Raw genomic sequence first — 22,505 nt, forward strand, 5'->3', positions numbered from 1 at the left:
GGTGAAGAGAGTAACAGACATAAGACCATTTTGTCCTGGGTGGCAAAATTCATCTCTTTACTGACGGGTCACGTTTTATACTTCTTATAAGGCCCCCACTCTTTTGTGCTTGTATGAGTTATATAGGACAAGTATAGCATCTTCTTGGTTACTCCTGTTAACCCATACAGATGGCTAAATCTTATTTATCTAGTTATTTTGTACCAGAGCCAAATATTAAAATCTTGATGGGTACCAAGTCTCGTTGGACAATGGCCTCATGTATAAGTGCTCTTTTACTAGCGCAGGTTACACTTTTTATGGTATCTTGCCCAGTGTTGCCCACACATCCCAGGTCCAACAAGCTCTCACCTGGCAGTCTCAAAGCTGTCATTATTGCTTTTATGCAGGAAAATAATCTGCAATTTTGGAAACCAGGTTAGTTCCCATCCTCTCATTTGGTTTACTCTGGACTCCTTCCAGCCATCTCGTCTCTAATATTATTTGCAGGCAATTTTCCCATTGAATACCAGGCCATGTATTCACAAGATGAGTGACGGCAAAATACCAGCTAATAATTTACATGTATGAAATTCTGTCTAACAAGCTTGACAGATAACATTCCAGAGTGTCAAATCAGATGCCTTCAAAGGTAGCAATTATTTGACGGGAATCACGTGTAGAACCATAAGATGTGCAATTAAAAAAAAATCTACACTATATTACACTACTATAAATAGTATAATATATACAATATATACTGGATGGAATGCCATTACCCAAATAAGAAGACGTCTGCCACTTTAGGAAACGCAAAACTTTACCACCGTGGTGGTATTGGTGGATTACAATGAAGTGAATTGAAGAAAACGTCTTCAGGTTGTCATGGACATCATTGTCAATAGTCAACATCCCCTTTGGCTGTCAAGACTTGAGGACATTAGGTCTGTTGATGATATTGTATTGCACCATTGACCATATAGCTGCTTGGTCCTGCAGGGATATCATAAATAGTAACTGTCTCTAAACGGGATGTTTGGTAACATATGCTAACTTAGTTAATTACACCATTTTTGAAATCCAGGCCAGTGGTCAAGAAATGTCCCTTGTGTTTGCCCCTTTATTACAGCTGGTCAACTTACTCCCTGTTGTCCATGGCACCTATAATGATATCAGAATCTGCAGCCCTAAGGGCCATGTTATAGTTAAAGCACATGGATATGTGCCCCAGCCCTCCACCAAATAGGGGTCCTATGAGACCTTCACGACCCAACTTCAATGCCGACTTCAGAGCTTTGGATCCAATTGTTACAATCATAACTGGACTGGAAGAACCAGTTGTCCAGAGGTGCAAAAGAGTCTTCAAACACAATTATGCTAGCACTGTCATTTCACACATTACAAACTACCAGTGATATACAACAAGAGATACCCTGTAATTGATCCAAGGGGCCCTTTCAAAAGTTTGCTATGGGTCCAACATTTATAATTACATCCACTGTTCACTACTGAGTCTCCCACAACTCAGGAAAAGAGGGTCCCTAATAGCCTATTGTCAAGAGGTGGTTACACATACATGTTCTCCCTACTGTAAAGTCGAATGGGTGTACCAGTTTGGCAGTCTCCATAACACCCATAGACTAGTGCATGTGCACCCACCTGTCCCATATGCAGACGTAATAGTGCCTCATCTCCTCAGTTACATGGAGAACATTACAGTTTGTCTAAGCAAAGTAGAAGAAACAGTGTTTCTTCCATCTTGATTTGGACAAACTATGTACGCTATGGCCAACTAGCAAGTGCCGATAGGCTGCAGTGCTCACGTGACGTCACCGCTAGGTGTTAATGTCAGCAGCATAGCAGGGAATTCGGTGGAGACTACAGTGGAGCTGGGTCTACTAATAAAAGGTCTTCCAGTAGTTGCCCTTTAATACAGCCCTTACATCCATACATGAGAATATACTCATGGATCTTGCCATAACAACCAGGGTGAAAATACTGCACAATTTTAAAAGGATGTAAGTGGTTGCATAAAGCTGCCCATACACATAAGATAACACTTGGCTGATATTCACAATTTTTACTATTTTGGCTATTGGTTTGAAAAGCCTATGGTCAATAGCAGACTTTTGCTTGTCAAAAATGTGATTAGTCAGCTTTGATTTTTTTGGTGATTGTCAGCTCAAACTACACATATATGGCAGATCATTACATACGTTTAGTCTGGCATGATGAGGGTTCGTTGGATCACTCAAACGATCCAACAGATGATTGAGCCGATGCATTTTGGTTGATTATAGTTTTACGTCTATGCCTAACTTTAAAGTGGTAAATTAGTTATTTAACTTTGTCTAATGTTTTCCAATCTTCAAAGAGAACCTGTCAGCATGATTTTGTAATGTAAAGACATGGCAGTAATGGTGATGTAACGCACAATAAATTGATACCTTTGGTAAAGAAATCTGCTTTGTTGATCTTCATTAATCACCATTTGAAGATTTCTGCTAATTTTTGGTGCACAGGGGCCGGACTGTGCACTGGGTCTTCTCTCTGTCTGTGATTCCCTCTGCTGCTGCCTCCAGTCTGTGAATGACAGGTCACTGCTGAGACTTCAAACAGAGGAGGCAGCTCATTCACAGACTGGAGGCAGATGGAGGGGTCAGGGAATCGCAAACAGGAAGGAGAAGACCCAGTGCATAGTCCGGCCCCTGTGCACCGAAATCTAATTAGCAAAAAACTTCAAAGGCTGATTACAGAAGAACCACAAAGCGGATTTCATTACCAAAGGTATCAATTTAATCTACAGGGGTTGGACAAAATAATGGAAACACCTTGAAACAACAGCAAAAGTTAGTTTAATATGGTGTAGGTCCACCTTTTGCGGCAATTACAGCCTCAATTCTCCGAGGTATGGATTCATACAAGGTGTGAATTGTTTCCAAAGGAATTTTAGCCCATTCTTCAGTTAATACATCCTCCAGTTCTTTGAGCGATGATGGCGGCGGAAATCGACGTCTAACTTGAATCTCTAAAATCGACCATAAATGCTCAATAATGTTGAGGTCTGGGGATTTTGGGGGCCAGATGAGATGCTCAACCTCATTAGAATGTTCCTCGTGCCATGCTTTAATGATTCTAGCTGTATGAATTGTTGCATTATCATCCTGAAAGATGGCGTTCACTTCCGGGAACAGTGCTTGAACCATAGGATGCACTTGGTCGCCCAAAATGCCTAAATAATCTCGGCTGTTAATTCTTCCATGAAGGAATATCATTGGCCCGGCGGATCTCCACGAAATAGCACCCCAGATCATCACAGAACCTCCGCCATATTTTACGGTTGGGAGAAGGCAGTCTGTATGGAATGCTTCTTTCGGCTGTCTCCAAGCGTACACTCGGCTGGAGGTCGGAAAAAGGGTAAACTATGATTCGTCGGAGAATATCACATGTTTCCACTGCTCGAGGTACCAATTCTGGAGGTTTCTACACCACTCTAAACGCTTGGAAACATTTGTCATTGAGAGCAGCAGTTTTCTAATTGCAGCTCTTCCGTGGAATCCAGATTTGTGCAGCTCCCGACTAACAGTTTTCGTGGAAACTGGGTTCTGTAGGTGTTCATTGAGCACAGCAGTGATTTTCGGGGCCGTGGTCTTGCGATCTTCTCTCACAATTCGTTTTAGAGTCCGACGGTCTCTCTCAGTCAACTTCAACTTTCGGCCGGACCTGTGCTTTGCTGCAAACGCAGTCATTACTTTGGAGACAGTACCTCTTGACACGCCAAGCATTCGGGCACTTTCTGTTACACTAGCGCCTGTTATACGAGCACCATCAATTTGTCCTCTTTGAAAATCCGAGAGGTCTGCCATTGGTATCAGGTTCTCATCAATGTTATTACAATTCTGCAAACAAACAGTTAATTTACATACACATATCACATAACACAAATAATCAACGACAAAACATTACCATATGTCACGGTTTGCATGTTTATAACGTGTTCGAAGATTATGATGCCAAAATGTTAGGTGTTTCCATTATTTTGTCCAACCCCTGTATATTACAGCAGCATTACAGCTGTGTCTTTACAGTACATTACAAAATCGTGCTGACAGGTTCTCTTTAATATGTCCATATATCTCTTTAATATGTCCATATATAGAGTGGTCTACAGGGTTTATGCACCCCAGACTGCAAAAAACTCCAAAGACATAAAGGTCAATATCACTTTCTCTATAAATGCTATACATTAACTGTACAGTAACACCAGTGTGTCTCTGCCGGGCAGACTGACCTTTGAGTACTTATGCTCAATACTAAACAGGTTACTTTGTAAAGCTCCTGTGATGTCACCGCCATGAGATGAGTTATTATTGATGTGCTGTAAGGTGTGGAGCCTGGACATGGATCGGCAGACAGCCCACTCCCACCAGTGACTCAAACCAGATACACCTCCTTCTGCTCTCATTCCCAAAGAGGGGAGTTGTCACTAAACATTGTCTTCCTTACCGCCTCCCAGCCACGTGCTTCCAGGACAGAGAAACCTGTGAGAAACTGCCCTTCTGCTATTACAGGAATGCAGAAGGATAGGTGAGACATTCTCATCCAGCCCAGAAGGAGGAATGAGCTGACAGCCGCTAATTGCTGCAATTGTTTGTGCAATGTATATATAGCCAGAGAGAGACAAGCAGCTGAAAAAGAAGGTCATTTAACACAAAAAAAAAGATTACTAAAAAATATAAGTTATTATCTATTTGGCTTTTATATACTTAAAGGGGACTTGTCTGGGACTTTAACACTAATGACCTATACTTAGGATAGGTCATCAATGTCTAATCGGTGGGGGTGCAACCCCCTGCACCCTCGACGATCAGCTGTTTCCGGTGTCGGCTTTGGCCGGAACTGCTCAGTTGTGGAGCTGCACAGCACAGCGCTGTCAACCGAATAGTGCACATCCACCTCATTAATGTTAAAGTCTCGGACAACCCCTTTATATCATTGGGAAGGTTGTGTGATGTGCAAGGGACCATTATAAAAGGGTGGGCTGTAAAAACAGAACTCCTCCAAATTGAAAGGAGGTGTCGGCAGGGTGTTTGGGAAGGTGAGAGGAAGGTGGGTTCTATATATGATAAGAATGTTTCACACTATTACAACTTTACGTGTAAGTTTATATTGTTATATGTTTTTTTTTTCTTGGTTGAGGTTATTCTTTATATAAATTATGTTGTATTGTTATAAGTATAAAAAAATATTTAAGAATAAAAAGGAAAGAGACGGTCAGAAGTTGACCAGCGAAGCATTTGTGTTTGTCTGTGAATGAGCCTATGTGTACATACTATAGACCTCCACTATCACAATGTGGCACACTCACACCTTCCACAAAGAGTACCATCACCGTTGCCGGCAAAGGATACAATGGGCCTCAATCATTCAGTGCATGTAGTAATGGTGCTTAAGCAACAAGAGCATTTTCCATCTTACGAAGTGATACACTCAAGTGACAGACTGTGCGCTCATGACGAAAGATGGTTCACTAGCAGAAAAGCTGAATTGGTTATAATAGGGTTTCCACTATGAGTCATCTATGTTACTGTATATGACTAAGTTCTCAAGTCCTGAACTTAGGCGATTTTTACCCCATCAGATACCAATATACCAATAAGTATCTGTACCTCCATACAGTAACAATACATGCTAACCTGAGTGTTCAAGCATATAGAGAAATGGAAGCAATACTGTAGATGTTGGCCGAATAATCTTTTTTAGCTCTTAGATATTGTATCTACAGGTACAGTGCCAGGTGTACTGATAGTTTTGCATGACGATGACACTTGCAGCAATGTGTTATGGCTTTCCTCAGCTTTTCACGGAGATAGTGGATGAGAAATACTAAGCTAAAGGCACAAAAATCCTGTCTTGATTGGTACCAAAAAAACTAGCGTTCATGCCTTGCACCAGATGTAATATGTGCTGTAGATAAGGTGTGTGTGGCTTAAAGGTGTTTTAAAAATTGACAAACTTGACCAACATTTTGGTGCAAAATCTTTGTTTAAAAAAGGCCAACCTAGAGATGGTGCAACCAGCGTGTGTCATTGAGTAAGACTGGCACATCTTCAGCCTGCCTGGTTTGGGACAGTAATAAAAAATTTGCCCCATTTGCGTTAATCCAAATCCGCATTAATACCAGTGTCCACAACCCACCTGGCTTGAATAGTTGTGACCCTATGAAGAGTGAAGATAGCCCAACATGAAATGTTGAAGTGCTGGAGCAATTGAGAAGATTTACGCTCCAGGATTATAATCGGTGACTTGGCAAAGAAGTAAAATTTTACATAACTTTCTCCAACTTTATCATGTGAACAAAGAAAACTTGTATGAACTAGGTCTCATAGTTCTCCTTTAAATTTGGCCAAGTCTCAACAACTTTTCCTATTGAATTGACAAGCCATTATCCAATAATACTAGGCTGAGTAAACCGGTGCCTCCACAATGTGTAACTAATGGGTGGACTGTAATATCATTTTACACAGAAGTCTCTAAATATTTTACAGGCCTTTAGTACCGCATTGTATTGGTATTCCGGGAGAGTCATACAAGTCCATTTAGTTACACACTGTCATATAGATTCTTATGTTCTCCAGTCACCTGAACATAAGACATACACCAGTGTCATTATTTCTCTTAACTTAGGGAGGAACTCTGCCTTGCTTGGATATTAGCTGACACTCCACACATTACAGGCCCTTTCACATTTTACTAGCCTGTCCTATAAAACCTTACCTTCTGACCACATACGTCATTCATTTTTACACATGCTTAAAACTGAAGATTCCTTCATAAATCTTACAGCAATAATCCTGCTTCAGGAAGAAGACATTCATCTCAAGAGCTTTCAATCTAAAGATGGCCACCAATGACATGAGTTTTTCCTAAGACAGGCATCACCAAAAGTATCTGGTGGTTATTAAAAACAATAAAGATAATTTGTTGACAAAAGTTTCTGGTGGCTAATTTTTTTACCTCCCCCATAGAAAAAAACATGCGTCATGGACACATGACATGGAGGGTTTGAGTGGCTGTTAGTTGAACCCATAACTTGCTTAAACAAAAAAACAGATATGTAAGATACTAAGTTTTAGAAACTTCCACATTACTCACATAGATAGAGAGATGTGTATGATTGCATATACCCTATATATTTGTAATGGCAGGAAGTGGTAGGCAATGAGGTGGTTATCTAACCCCATTGAGTACTACTCCGACACACAGGCTGGTGGAACTCAACAATATCTTTATTTATGAAGAGGCACAGATCTTAATGGTAACTCTTACACGCAGGCCCTAAGAGTGGTGATTGCTACAACAATGCACAACCACTTAGCGGTACTCACAGGGATGTTTAGTGGCTTAATAACAAAAGGAGTTGGCAGATGTACAGTAGGTCCTTGGGTCACATTACATGGTATAGGTCATCCTTGCAGTGGGTTAGTCTTTTGCCTTGTCTCAGAATCATGTATTTAAGTACCTTGAGGTGTTCCCTCTCTTGCTATCTTAGACCTGTATTCACTCAGTAGACACCCTGTGCTTCTCCTGGCCCTTTTTAGTAGCTTGTGCCCTGCTCAGCTCATGCTCATTGTCTCTCCTTCTGGCCCAACTTGTTCCTTAGGCTACTCAATTCCTCATTATCTCTGTTAGGTTCTGTATTCTCTACAAATGCCAACTAACCGTAACGTCCAACAATCCCATTTTTTATATCCTTTTACCAAGAACGGTGCCGTGCCATTCTCATACATTCACATATTCCACATTATGACCTTTGAACTTGTGCAACAATCACTGTGCTCCACAATATTTTGCAAAGCATAACAGTATCTAATTATTGATAAGCTTTGTAAAGTAATGACATTTTTGTAATATACAGTTGTGCTCAAAAGTTTACATACCCCGGCAGAATTTTTCCTTTCTTGGCCTTTTTTCAGAAAATATGAATGATAACAAAAAAACTTTTTCTCCACTCATGGTTATTGGTTGGGTGAAGCCTTTTATTGTCAAACTACTGTGTTTTCTCTTCTTAAATCTTAATGTCAACCAAAAACATCCAAATGACCCTGATGAAAAGTTCACATACCCCAGTTCTTAATACCGTGTATTGCCCCCTCTAATATCAATGACAGCTTGAAGTCTTTTGTGGTAGTTGTGGATGAGGTTCTTTATTTTCTCAGATTCTGCCAGGGTATGTAAACTTTTGAGCACAACTGTACTTCATTACCTTAATTTGCCTCCTTCTCTTACAAACACTATGTTGCAGTACTAACTGCCTAGCTCAAGCTCCCTAAGAATCTGCTTTTAATGTCTGCTCAGCAAGAACTCTATTTACTGAGTACAGGACTTTCCCTGTTTGAGCCTCCTTGTTCCCCTCTCCCTTAGGCCGCAGTTAGACGGCCGTATAAATCGACCCGAGATCAGAACTCAGTGCATGGACTGGCCAGCGGCTTTCCCAACCCGAACATGACAGCTTCATGCGTTTACATGCAGCTGTCACGCTCAGGTCGGGAGAGCCGCCGGCCAGTCCATGCACTGAGTTCTGATCTCGGGTCGATTTATACGACCGTCTGGCCTCACCCATACTCAGACAGGAAAAATCCCTAACACAGACTGTTTATAAATAGTGAATGGATTCTTGCTGAACAGAAGTTCAAAGCAGGCTCTTAGGGAGCTTGAACTAGGCAGTTAAAACAGCCCTGGAGCATAGTGTTTATGAGAGAAGGAAGCAAATTAAGATAATGAAGTACATTACAAAAATTCATAACTTTGCGAACACTGACCAAAAATTGAAAAAAAAAATGGTATTGTAATTTACTTATTCAGGCCCTGTGGTACACACCAAGAATGTTTTCGGACAAGAAAAACTGTAAATATGTCTGTTATAAAATATCTGGAGAATATTTATTATTGCGAATTATACTCTATGAAGTACCAATAAACGACGTAGAAAACAATTTCCAGGAACCGTTTATTGCTTGGCACCTCATGACAAAGACACTAAACAATGGCAGACTGAGAGAACAATATAGCGTGATCGCTGATTATTACTGCTGCATTGCTCATTATATAGTTTTCAATAGCTCATCATTCCTCATGCACAGCACCTATGAATACATTCAAAGATTCAATTCACAAAAACATGGAACTATTCGCGGACATCAAGGGTGGATGGCAACTGCTGTAAGCTTGGTGACCAAACATAGATCAGTGGGAAGTGAAGTTATTCATGCAAGCACATACACGCACACAAGCCAACAACACGCACTAAATACTAGCTGCCACAATGCCAGGATATCAGAACATATTACTTATTAAAGGAGAAGTATATATTACTGTTATCAAGAACACATACGACACATATTACCCAACAATATGCGATCGGTGAGGTCGATCATCGGTGGGATCGATTGTTATGCTCAATCAGCAAAGTGAAAGGGCACATGGAAGGAGGACAAGGGGTACAAGAAAGGCACCAAACATCTCAAATGTGGAAAATATATATAAAATACCAATATGCGAGAAAAAGGTATAAATTTGATAAGATTCACCAAACACCATAGGTAAAAACATGATTAAAAAATACAAAAAATCCCCTAGAAAAAACACATGTATATCATAATAAATACAATGTATATAACATCATAAATATGGATGGACGCATACAAATAGGTTTTAAAAATCCTTTTGGTCTCTTCCCTCCGTGTGGACACCAGTGGTCTGTATAATATACTATGTTTCCCTTTATTCTCTTCAGGGATTGTCCGGCTTGAAACGACTTTATATTTTAGGTTATGTCGTGAATAGGGCTAAGGGACTTCCCTGGGAAATTACTATTATAGGTATTTATTTGGTTATATTTAATATCTATTTATTATTCTGTTTAGATCACTTTGTGATAATTCAGACCTACTGCGTCTATTTGTATGTGTCCACCCATATTTATCATGTTATATACATTGTATTTATTATGATATACATGTGTTTTTTCTAGGGGATTTTTTGTCTTTTTTAATCATGTTTTTACCTATGGTGTCAGTTTGGTGAATCTAATAAAATTTATACCTTTTTCTTGTATATTGGTATTTGATATATATTTTCCACGTTTAAGATGTTTGGTGCCTTTCTTGTACCCCTTGTCCTCTTTTTGCTCTCTACTTTAGTTTTATGGGGACTTTGGCACAACACCTTATGATTTAGACGTGGTGCCAGGTCAATCTCTTGGATTCACCACCAATCATTCAACATTTATCCAGCAACGTCTTTACACTGCTCAGCCACTAGGAGTGCTATAGTCACTGCCTTCTTCTGAGCGATCACTGATCATACCTTAGTAGCTGATCCTTCTGATAGACCATCATTGTGTTTTCCTGTTAAAGCTCCTTTCACTATATGTATAATAATAATCTTTATTTTTTTTATATAGCGCCAACATATTCTGCAGCACTTTACATACATTATCATCACTGTCCCCATTGCGGCTCACAATCTAGATTCCCTATCAGTATGGTTTGGAGTGTGGGAGGAAACCAGAGAACCTGGAGGAAACCCACACAAACACGGGGAGAACATACAAACTCCTTGCAGATGTTGTCCTTCGTGGGATTTGAACCCAGGACCCCAGCGCAGCAAGTATAGCAGTCAATGCATATAACTCACACTTAGATGAATGTGAGCCCCCTCAGCTTCAAGTGCGTTCAATCCACTCACCACCATTAAATGTGAATTAAAAGGGGTCCCCCAGTTTTGCATGAAGAAAGTTTGGTAAAACAAGCACTTTAATTTACCATTTATAACATATTTGTGCCATGATGATTTGATTTTTTTTCAACATGTTGTGTCAACTTTTGCAAAACAAAAGAATCCCTATAATGTGATTTATTAAAAGTGAAATTCCCCTTTAAGTGATCTGTCAAAAACGCAGTCGATGTTCTGTTCTTCAGAGGACTGTAATTATATTACATTAAGTTACTTGGCTAAAAGTAAAGAGACTTTATTAACTCAAAGTGTCGCCTCTTAGTAACTTCTGTCTTGTTGCCAGTATATATTGCAAGAGGCAGTAAAGTTATTAAAGTTAGTAGTAAAGCCGGAGTGATTGCTTAGCTTTAACATACCAATCTTTAAAATGTCGCCTATTATAAGTCAATGAATGAGCAAAAAACGGATCACAGACGGGCTACCATCTGCATGTCAAGTGTTTTTTCGCAGAGCCATTACAATTATTAAGATAGGAAACTGGATTTGACCTTTTATTATTCATTCAAGTAGTAAAAAATGGATTCCATATGGATATAAAAAACGCACACACTATGGGAGAACGGATGAAAAATTGTCTGATTTTTCTGGATGATTTTGCATACACTTGGCTGAACCCAAACTTTTAGTGTATGTAGAAATTGTACAGACAGTACCCATATGTTACACCTATACCTCCTGGCTTTCCAGCATCTAGGATCTAGATTACTAGAGGGGTTATCTCAACATTCTAAACGAGGACAATTTGCAAAGTGCTTGTTATTAAAAATCCTCTTAGAGCTCAAGGACAGAGGGATTTTTAATTTTATTGTTTATTGCTTGTTGCCTAGAATATCGGTAACCCCTGAATTTCACCGGTGGTGGCCGGTCTACACAAGGACCACAGCGCCGACAAGTTCTTTTCTACAGAGCTCCACACTGAAGCTATCCAGAGAGCTGGATCCATCGAGCTTCAGTGCCCCATCGCTCCTCCATGGCAGCAATGGCGAAGCTGCCCCATACAGCAGCCTCCCTTCCAGAGGGAGTCGGAGGAACAGTGTGCTCCTGTGCATTAAACATGACACAACCCTTGGATTATATGGGTACAATACTACTTGGCCACTTCACCACACAATGCCCACAATCTACAGGCCGTGGCATTGCTATGTGACTGTGGCTGTGTACTAGAGCACTTTTCTCTTTTCTTGTAATTAAGCCCAATTTGCAATACATTTTTTGGATAAAGAAGAGACTCCAAACGTCATGACTACACAAGGTCAGTATAAGAATAGGAACTCATATAGATGCTAAATGCTCCTCACAAAGCAATTCTGGAGTGGCTGCAGAAGGCCAGGGGTTAATCTTCTCCCCAGGATGATTGCTGGTTTTAATATCACCAAATTAAAAAACAAACAAGAGAGAACGGGCCGCACCTCTCGTGTCATCCTTTCTCTGAGTCACCAAGAGATGCCACCAAGGAAATGTAAGTTTCCCAGGACATAAGCCAGACATTTTCTGTAGTAGGGGATCCCTGTAACCTTCTGCGATATTCTAGGGTAAGACAAAATACACAGATATGTTCATCTTTACTCATCTGGGAAGTGCAATAATCATCACTGGGATTACTATCATTTATGACAAATTATTGGATTTTCAGGTGGAGTTTCATTATTCACTTAAGGAAGGCGCTCCAAGCTGGACAGTAAAATAAGCCATCATTACTGAGATTACAAGAGCAATTCCACACAAGTAACTTCTATTAAACTGACTGACTTCTAACCCTAAACGTAACCCTAAAGGTGGCCATACATGTCAGGCCGGTTTCACATGTCCAACCTTCACGGTCTCAGTACGCTCGTTCAGTTAACAAGGATTTTTAGTGATGTCTCCCCCCATACACAAGAGAGAGTTGAGGGGAGAAACCTGCTGCCCGACACCTACAATGGATAAGGCATATTACATTCAACATGCCATATTTGTTTTTCACCCAAAATAGGCCAAATGTATTAGATGGTTACCTAGTCGGTGAGTTGAGCCAGCTTAAGTCTTAGGCCACGGCCCCATTATCAGTATTTGGTCAGTATTCGGTCAGTATTTTTTCTCAGGAGTGGGAGCCAAAACCAGGAGTGGGTGATAAACGCAGAATTGGTGACTTGTTTCTATTCTACCTTTTTTCTCTGATTGTTCCTCACCTGGTTTTGGCTCCCACTCCTGAGAACAATACTGACCGAATACTGACCGAATACTGATAGTGGGGCCGTGGCCTTAGGCTGGGTTCACACTTCTGACAGTCAGGGTCCATGTCCAACCACAATGTTTCTCCTTCAGTGCAGCTCTACCTCCAAAGTACTGAATCTACATATATACTCATATGCAGCAGAGCTGATGATGTCACTTTGAACAATGTATGCTCCAATCATGATGGGTTAACGGTGTTTTCCTATAGAGACTATACATGTTAGATATCTGTTGGCCGACCAAGCATTTGTCCAACAGCTACTCGGAGGGAGGTACACTGCAGTCAGACACATCGAGCTGTAAGTTATCGGCCCAGAGAATCTAAGTATCAGATATAGAAATCCAACTTCTCAATCCCCAACATCTTTGATCGGCAGAAGGTCCAAACACATTAGATGACCGACCAACCATCTAGTGTGTAAGGCCACCTTAGGGCATCTGAAAGCAAAATTGTGTTTAGCAATCCTTCTCCCAGATCAATAATTCAGTTTGCAGCCTTTACCATATAACGAACCCCCTGGCCTAGGCACCGGCTTGTTGTTGACCTCCTTGGTTTTCATCATAAAGGAAAACATGCCCTACCAGTACCGCCAGTCATATAGGAAGACTCAACTCCAAGTATTTATTCTTTTTGATTATGTGGGAGCCGAATGGCAAATTCAACTTTGCTATTCTGTACTTGTGCAGTTTAACGGTTAACCAGGAAAGTCTGCTCAGAAATGTGAAATATTCAAAGATTTATTTCACTGGAAGCAGAGTCTATAGATCTACCTGTAGTTTCCTGTTGACCTGTCATAGAAATATCAGTCCAGAGGCTAAAGTAGCTCTGAGTCACCGAGGAACCCCCTGGGATACATAGTTCATAGACGAAGATCATTATATACCTTAAGTCTCTCTGCTGTATATAGGCTTATTACCCGCTAATCCAGCAAAAATTGAATACTTAAGGCGTCTGTGGGGGATAAAGATGTCATCTGCACATACCCTAAAACATACCATGCTCATATTCAAAGATAAGTAGTCTTATCAACTAAAAAGTCTAAGACTTGTCAATTGTCACTGACACTTGCAGATATTCATTAGGGGACTACCTAATAAAGCAATCTTTGCATAAAGTTTTCAAAAATTTTGAATTCACCTATTAAATTAATTTAACGTGCTTTTTGGTGCCAAGGTGAATAAAATGCTACCAAGCATGTATGCACCAAAATCCTATAATCACTCCTGACATGTCTATTCTGTCGCTGGACTTTATTCTTCTCTGGACTAATTCCTTTCTGTGCAGGCACGTGAGCAGTCTAAGGGCCTGTGCAGACGACCGTGTCTTTGGTCCGAGTGCCATCGGTCAATACATTGGATCGCACTTGGACCGATGTTATTCTATGGGGATCGTGCACATGTCTGATTTTTTCCTCGGACCATAAATCGGATTGCACTCGGTCAATGAGTTAGTCAAAAAAAAAAATTGGACTGTACTTGGATGACATCTGAGTACGGTCTGATTTTCCCAGACTGACAGAATGGAGAAGATGGAGACATTTTTTTTCTATCTTCTCCTCATCCGAGAAAATCAGATCACACTCTGATCAAACCCTGATCAGTCTGATCAGAGTGTGATTAGCATTAACGGATTGATTTTCTCGAATGAGAGAATATACAGAGGTGTGATCCTAGCCTAACACTAATTGGCTGTGGAAATGGACATTGAGGCAGCTTCACACAGTGCAACTTTCTATGTGTTTCGCCAATGGAGTCCACAGTCGGTAACACACAGAGCTATCCAGTGACCATAATTGAATATGTCCTTGTCATCATGTCACCGTTGTCTTCTCTATTTGACATAAAACAGATCAGACCCCTGGGATGGAGCAGGCACAGAAATTAGGTAGAAGGTTGAGGTGTATCTCACCAAAGGTGTCGATAAGAGATCAAACCTCCCAAGACCAACTGAAAAGCCACCTTCCTTTTTCCCATGCATGTAATATATATTTTTCATATTACTTGATCCTGGTTTCTGAGACTTATAGTTGCACTCTAAAGGATAAGTATAGCTAAAGCGTAGAAAAAGGTGTGTTATCCTATGGTATACAAGACTAGTGACTGTCTATAAGTGATGACATCACTGCTCACTGATTATAACATTGCTTAGAGGATTATCATAGTATAAACCTTACTCATGTTTAATCCTTCAGTAATGCAATTTTTTTGCTAATGTCCAAGCCAGCAGTACATATTGGACCCCAAAATCCCAATGAGATCCATATTGATCACATAACACCTGCCTGTCCATGTATAAAGACTGTATAATGAAACAGTTGGTTTCTCCACCCAATCGGTAGTAATTGTCAAGGTCATTCTATAATACTTTATCCGAATCACTATGTGTAACAAACATGTATTTCATCCATCAATGATAAAGAGATCAACTTTCATAAGTTATGTAGCCTTCAACCTGAGACATGAGGCGCCCTTTGACCTGGTCTCACTCATACCGACCATGGTTGGACAACTTAGGCCAGAAGATTGCATTGTGTAGCTCAGGGCCATCACTGGAGGTGACACCAAGAGCTCCAAGAGTAATGGTTGGATGTACAGGTCTTCTATAATGAGTATTTCAGAAGTTCATCAGATCTGAGCAATAATTTAGCACTAGTACCATGGATAGCTATATCAGCAGAGCCGATATTTATTAGTAGCTATGGAGCACTTTTCATAAAATGTAGCAAAACACCTAAACATGTATACTAAGAACAAATAGTCAAAAATCACATACTGGACCTCAAAATATAAATTGTTTCTGGGATGTGGCTAAAGAGGGGTACAGAGGTGATAATTGCACTCGATGCAGGTGATTAAGAGGACCTAAAGGTCCCTATGTTACATTATAAGACACCAGAATTATCAATGGCACATGTTAGATAGGAAATCGAGTTAAAGATTATGTGACGGACTTGATTTGTCACTGATTTCTCTTTTGATTCCAATAAAGTCTTTTGGTGTTCTTTGCTGAAGACATCAATCAATATTCTAAACAACATTTATCAAACGATGACCTACCTAAGATAAGCAGCATGACGTATCCTGTGGATGACAGCAGCATTGTCCAGTTGGGGATCTCAAATAGCCAGAACTGACCGCCAAGTTCCAAGCAGAGGTGGTGAGTTGGTGACCCTTCAGGTGACACCGACAAGGCTCTCCTAAAAGTGACGGACTCACCTTCTTACAAGACACAGCCAATTCAGTCTACAAGCACACTGGCTGCTTCCTCCATTGGCCAGCCCAAAGCATTCAGATAATGTGCGGCTCACAGCAGATCAGCAAATATTAACATCATAGGCAAATAGGAATCCTTGTGAGTGTTTCCCTATTCTTATCGTACAGTTGTTACAAAGTGTTTTCAGGGTGTGTGACTTCCATCCTGGAATCTCAGAGTATATAGTCAGGTGTAGTATATCCAAGAGCAGGAACAATCCCGGATCAGCCCCAGGAAGACTGGAGTAATAGTAGAAAGTAAGACAGGGTGATGAGAAATGGTCTGCGCCGCAGAGCAACAGCTATCCCTTTAATGATCCAGTTCTGGAGCAGTGCCTGAGGCTTCTTGCTGTTAGTTTTGGGTTCTTCTCAGTAAAGTTGTGCTGTATGGGTTGCTGGTACCAGCAGCCAGGTCTATGTTATGAGTGTCCTGTGCCTGAGCTCACAGCATTAGGTGACAGCGCTCTGTCAGGGCTCAGGCTGACTTCTTGCTATGGATCCTCCCCTTCCAGCTACAGACTCTCCTCTCCTGTTTCAGAAATTTACAATCACTGCTCTGTCATACAGGCTTTATAGTGGAAGAAGTTTACCACCATTTCATTCCAGAAGCTAATTCATACAACCATAAAAAAAATATACGAATCTAGAATAAGAATGTACAATTGTGTTCCGTACTGTTTCCATTATTTTCATGCAAATATTTCTTACATTTTCCCAAAATACAAACCTCTCTTGTCCCGAGGTCAGGTTTAAACGACAATATGAAAAATCGTCTATTTTTCATGCAGAAAAAAAAATGAAGATTTTTCATCCAAATGGTGTTTCGTACGTCCGTTTTTCATATCCGTGTGTCGTCTGAACGTCAGTTTTTTTTCTGGACTGAGGTCTAAGGGGTAACGTTTCTCCTTGTGGAGAGTAACATACCTGACCAGAGCTGGTATGTCACTCTCCACAAGGAGAAACGTTACCCCTTAGACCTCACTCCAGAGCCTATCACCTAGCCAAATCAGGTCTCATACTTTGCACTAACGAGGGACAATACCCTGAAACACCGTGTCTGCAAATTGAGATTTTGATTTGGCTTTTATCCTAAGTCATATTGCATGGCTCGTTAAAGGGTCGATAGTGACTTGTAGGATCGCTGCTTCCAACAGGAGGCGCTGTAGCGTTTTAGTTCTCTTCCTCTCTGAATAGGCAATTTGCAGTTTATTCCTGGATGATTTTTCATCCATATTGTGTTCTATATATCTGTTTTTGATGTCCGTGTGTCACCCATGTCAGTTTCTTTCTATATGATTTTTTGTCTTTGTTGTGTTCTACATGTCCATTTTTGATGTCCGTGTGACATCCGTATGTCAGTTTTTTTCTGATTGATTTTTCATCCCTATGGTGTTCTATATGTTTGTTTTTCGCGTCTGTACGTCATCCTTTAGGGTTGAGCAAATTGATTCACAGGGGCCCTGTCCAACAGCCAGGTCAATATTCTGTGACCGCTGGATGGAAGCCTTATGAACTGCTTTCTACCAGTTGGCACTCCGGCATCTTTTGATAAGCCGGCTTGGAGCGACGTCATTGTTGCAGCATGGCATGCACACAACCTTCTGCAATGCCCACTTATCCAAAGAGGTTTTGGTATATGCAACAGTTGTGGACTTCTTTGTTAGTGTGAAGGAGGACTTTATGCTGATCTGACAGTAGATGGCGATGTTGTGTAAAGTTTCATTGTTTACTCTTTTGTAAAAGAAAAAAAAGGTCTCTCTTGTACTTTCTGTTTTGTTCTTACTTCCTGGTGCAGTACTGTGTGACTGTGCGTTTTTTCCTTTACCTCATGTTCTGAGAAGTAAAAGCTTGTTACCCCATGTAATCTGCTCTGTGAAGTTTCTACCGCAACTGAGGGTATCCACAAGCTATGCAACAAGAGGAACTGGGAATTCCAGCAAGTAGGAGGCGCTTCGCAAAGTACCCACCCAGTGGCCATGGAACACTGACCTGGGTCCTGCGAATCTATTCACTCATTTGAGGAGACACAGATTAGATATTAGAAAAAACTTTTTGACAGTTAGGGTGATTAATGAGTGGAACAGGCTGCCACGAGAGGTGGCGAGTTCCCCTTCAATGGACGTCTTCAAACAGAGGCTGGACAGACATCTGTCTGAGATGATCTAGTGAATCCTGCTTTGAGCAGGGGGTTGGACCAGATGACCCAGGAGGTCCCTTCCAACTCTACCATTCTATGATTCTATGATTCTATTTCTATCATCCGTATTATTCAGTTTTGACATTAACAATTCAAAAAATAATAAAAGGCCAAGTACAGTTTCCTATGTATTCATTGTAATGAACCCATTAAAATCAGATGACATATGGATGCTATATGTATGCTATTCAATTTTCTCTGACTCACTCATTCAGGTAAATGGGCAAGCCTGTCCAAAAGAACAGATCAGAATTAGTGCATGTTGCGTTTTTTACCTCTAGCAAAATCATTCATGCGAAAAACCTTGGTCCATGTGCTGTCCATGTGGGGTTTGTTTGCACAAGGACTGAATACACATGTTCAGAGAAAGTTCCCAACTCAACTGCATTTCTCTTGACCAAAACTAACAACCTCACATATGCTTAGAAGGCCATTAGTTTGGGTCAGGAGATCCACAGTCAGAATGGGTATTGCCATTTATACAAAGCCCCATATTATGTTCGTCTGATTGCTGCTTAAAGGGTTAGTCCGTGACTTTTACATTGATGGTCTGCCCTTAGGATAGGTCATTAATATCTGACTGCTGGAGGTGAGGCAACTTGCTCCCCTTCCCAGATAAGCTGATCCCAGTACCGACAATGGGTGGATCTTGTAGCGCCGGCGTCCCTGCCCTCTGCTAGGCAGGGACGCTGTTCCCCTCACCCCTCTGCTCCGAGCCCGGCGTCCTCCTCCCGCTCTGCTGGCAGCGCGCGCTCCTTTCCGGCCACTGTGCTTAGGGCGCGCGCGCGCTCCCTCCCTCTTAAAGGGGCCGCGCGCGCCGTCCTAAGGAGTCCCCGGCCAATGGCCGGAGGACTTCACCATATATAAGGCACCTCCTCCAAAATGGAGGTGCCCGAGCAATGTTGTTGCACTGTTCACTACTCTGCTTCAGCCCTCAGGTCCCGTTGCCAGTTACCTGCCAGTTACCTGCCAGAATCCTGCCAGTTTGCTGTCTGTTTCCTGCCTGACATTCCTCCTACCTGCTTGCTAGCCTGAGGTCCGACGGTCTGCCTTCCTACTCCTGTCAGTCTGTCTATGGACCAGCTTGCCCGCTCACCTGGGAGCGCTGATCTGCTACCTGCCTGCTAGCCTACCTGGAGGCTCCGCCGTCACGTGCTGTGACCACCTGCCATTCCAGAGACTCCTGCCCGCTCACCTGGGAGCGCTCATCTGCTGCCTGTCAGTTGGCCTACCTGGAGGCTCCGCCGTCACGTGCTGTGACCACCTGCCATTCCAGAGACTCCTGCCCGCTCACCTGGGAGCGCTCATCTGCTGCCTGTCTGTTGGCCTACCTGGAGGCTCCGCCGTCACGTGCTGTGACCACCTGCCATTCCAGAGACTCCTGCCCGCTCACCTGGGAGCGCTCATCTGCTGCCTGTCTGTTGGCCTACCTGGAGGCTCCGCCGTCACATGCTGTGACCACCCGTTTATCCAGAGACTCTCGCTTGCTCACCTGGGAGCACACATCTACCATCTGCCTGCTAGCCTACCTGGAGGCTCAGCCATCACAGGTCGTACCTACCCTTTACCCAGAGACTGCCCCGGTCACTTGCCGTGACCTCCTGCCCGTTCATCCAGAGACTGCCCCGGTCACTTGCCGTGACCTCCTGCCCGTTCATCCAGAGACTGCCCCGGTCACTTGCCGTGACCTCCAGCCCGTTCACTCAGAGACTGTCCCGGTCACCTGCTGTGACTGCCTGCCCGTCTTCCCTGGTCGCCACCCACTCCCTTACAAGAACCGCCCCCTTGTATAGTAGCTCAGAGGTTCCGCCTCCCAGACCCGTTACAGATCTGTTCAGTTGCGGAGCTGCTCAACTCCGTCAACAGCATAGTGGCCGCTCCTGGGTACTGCACATCTGCCCTATTTGATTTAAATAGGGGGCAGATATCCAACATCCAGCCCCCGCCACTATACAGTGCTGTGCTGTGTCGCACCCGAACCGATCAGATGTTAATGACCGACTGAAAATCCCAGACAACTCACTGAAATATGAATCTAAAACAGATGATTTTTCAGATTTTCATTATGAATGCAATTATCTCAAGTCTCTGATCATCTAATGTTTCTGAGGTTTTTTTGTGACATGTAAGAACTTTCATGTGAATTGAACCATTTTTTCTTATATGGTCGTGGGCAGACAGTATTGCTCTTATTTTAAGCAAGGATACCACAAGGACATACAGCTTTTTGTGTCAGTGTGGTATCCTCGTCTACAGAAAGCACAATACAGTCTGCACACTGACTCCGTATTAATCAATGGGTCAATTCACATGAACGATTTTCTGCATAGACTCACGCAGGGTCGCACACTGTTAAAAAAAAGAGTTGCAGAATGTATCTTTTCAACCTGAATGGCGGCTGAGAATTGCTCTGGGAAATCAACAGAGATTCCAAAAATTGCATTGGTAATAGGAATCTGGAAAATTATGCAATTTAGATCCATATTATGGATGGGACATACAGGATTTTATTGTTGATGATCCAATAAGGGCCGAATAATAAAGACATGCAGATGTAATGCAGGAGTAATAAGGACATGCTTATGGATCGCCTTGTGGATGAAAGTGTGATTGCAATTCTTTTTTCCACCGTGGTATTCATATTCAAGGCTGGTTTTAGGCTAAGTTCCCATGATGAGATTTTGGTGAGTTTTTGATGTTGCCGGTTTTCTGCATCATTTCTGCACACATTAAGTAAAATAGGTTACTTGCATTTTTTTGAAAAAAAATACACAGTGTAAAAACTCACCAAAAACTTATTATGGGAACGTAGCCTAATGGAGAACCTGTCTAATTATGCATGAGTTTAATGAATGATGTCGGAATTAACATCACTAAAGATTCTTCTGGGAAAACTCGTTGATTACCTATTCTCCCTGGAGCACCATGTATTCTTTATTCTGCTGATCAGTGGTGGCCCCAGGGATAGGACTCTCAATGACACATCAATGAATTATAATTACTGATTGTTTCTTAGAGGAATAAGCCTATTAAACTAGACAAGGGTAATCCCACCCAAAGAAAATACCAGACCTTAGGTAAAAAGTTGTGCTTCTCCACAGCAGTTTTGTGGGTGGATTTGATAAGTTCTTAAATAGGTTCTCCAGATATCAAAACATAAATGATTTGAAAAGAAATTATCAAATCATATTTGCTTTGTCTGAGATGATAATCACTGCGGCAGATTAACATAGCGGCCTTCTTGTTACACAGGCAGAAACCTTCCCTATTTAATAGGACAGGAACCTGTGAGCACGTGAAGTAGGAAGCTCCGCTGCTGTGACCTGCCTGGAGATAGTCTGAGAGTGCTCCGTACAGGTTATCTCCAGGTCACAGCAGCGGAGCTTCCTACTGCACATGCTCACAAGCACCTGACCTGTCCTAAAATTCTAGGACAGGTTTCCATCAGTGTAATAAGACGGCCGCCATTTTAATATACTATTGTGATTACTAGGGATGATTGGACTCGTGGAAGTTTGGGTTCTGATAGCAGACTGGTACTTTAGTCCAAAGTTCGGTTCGGGTACCACAATTGTACCCAAACTTGAACCCCATTTAAAACAATGGAGACACGAACTTTGGATCTGGAGAAAATCTCTCTCTCTGCAATGGACTTCTGGGAGACGTCTGTGTTCGGCGTTTAGAATCGGACACTAACTGTCTGGTACGAACCGTGAAATTTTAAGTTTTGATTTTGCTCATCTCTAATGATTACCTCCTTAGACAAAACGAGTGTGATTCCCTAATTAAATGTATTTTGGAATTTATTTATAATGACATTTTCTTTGTTTCTTTAATTTTTTTTCTATTCTCAAAATATCCCCTTTAAGGACCGTGTGGTAGAAAATGACCCTAAATCACCAAACATGGGAGCCGCATTGAAAATTTTCACCAAGTTAAAGTAATCTGGGAAACGTACCACATAAATGGCAAATAAATACCACAAAGAGGACATACTGTGGTATCACCACTTAGGCTGTGTGCCCACGATCCATAATAGCAGTGTTTTGGACGCAGCGAAAATATG

The 22,505-nt window shown here is 41.8% G+C and overlaps 1 protein-coding gene across 1 annotated transcript in view; it reads right to left on the bottom strand.

Moving 5' to 3' along the window:
- Window positions 1-16,750, bottom strand: part of TGFA (transforming growth factor alpha) — a 65,372-nt gene extending 48,622 nt beyond the window's left edge. Inside the window, exon 1 of the mRNA XM_073653597.1 lies at window positions 16,048-16,750. Within this exon, the coding sequence (XP_073509698.1) occupies window positions 16,048-16,090 (43 nt within the window). The 5' untranslated portion in view covers window positions 16,091-16,750. The remainder of the gene's footprint in view (window positions 1-16,047) is intronic.
- Between the last annotated feature and the right edge of the window lie 5,755 nt (window positions 16,751-22,505).

The sequence above is a fragment of the Phyllobates terribilis genome, unplaced genomic scaffold (genome assembly GCF_046119375.1).
Source record: "Phyllobates terribilis strain yellow unplaced genomic scaffold, ASM4611937v1 Scaffold_11__3_contigs__length_659146591, whole genome shotgun sequence".
Lineage (NCBI taxonomy): Eukaryota > Metazoa > Chordata > Amphibia > Anura > Dendrobatidae > Phyllobates > Phyllobates terribilis.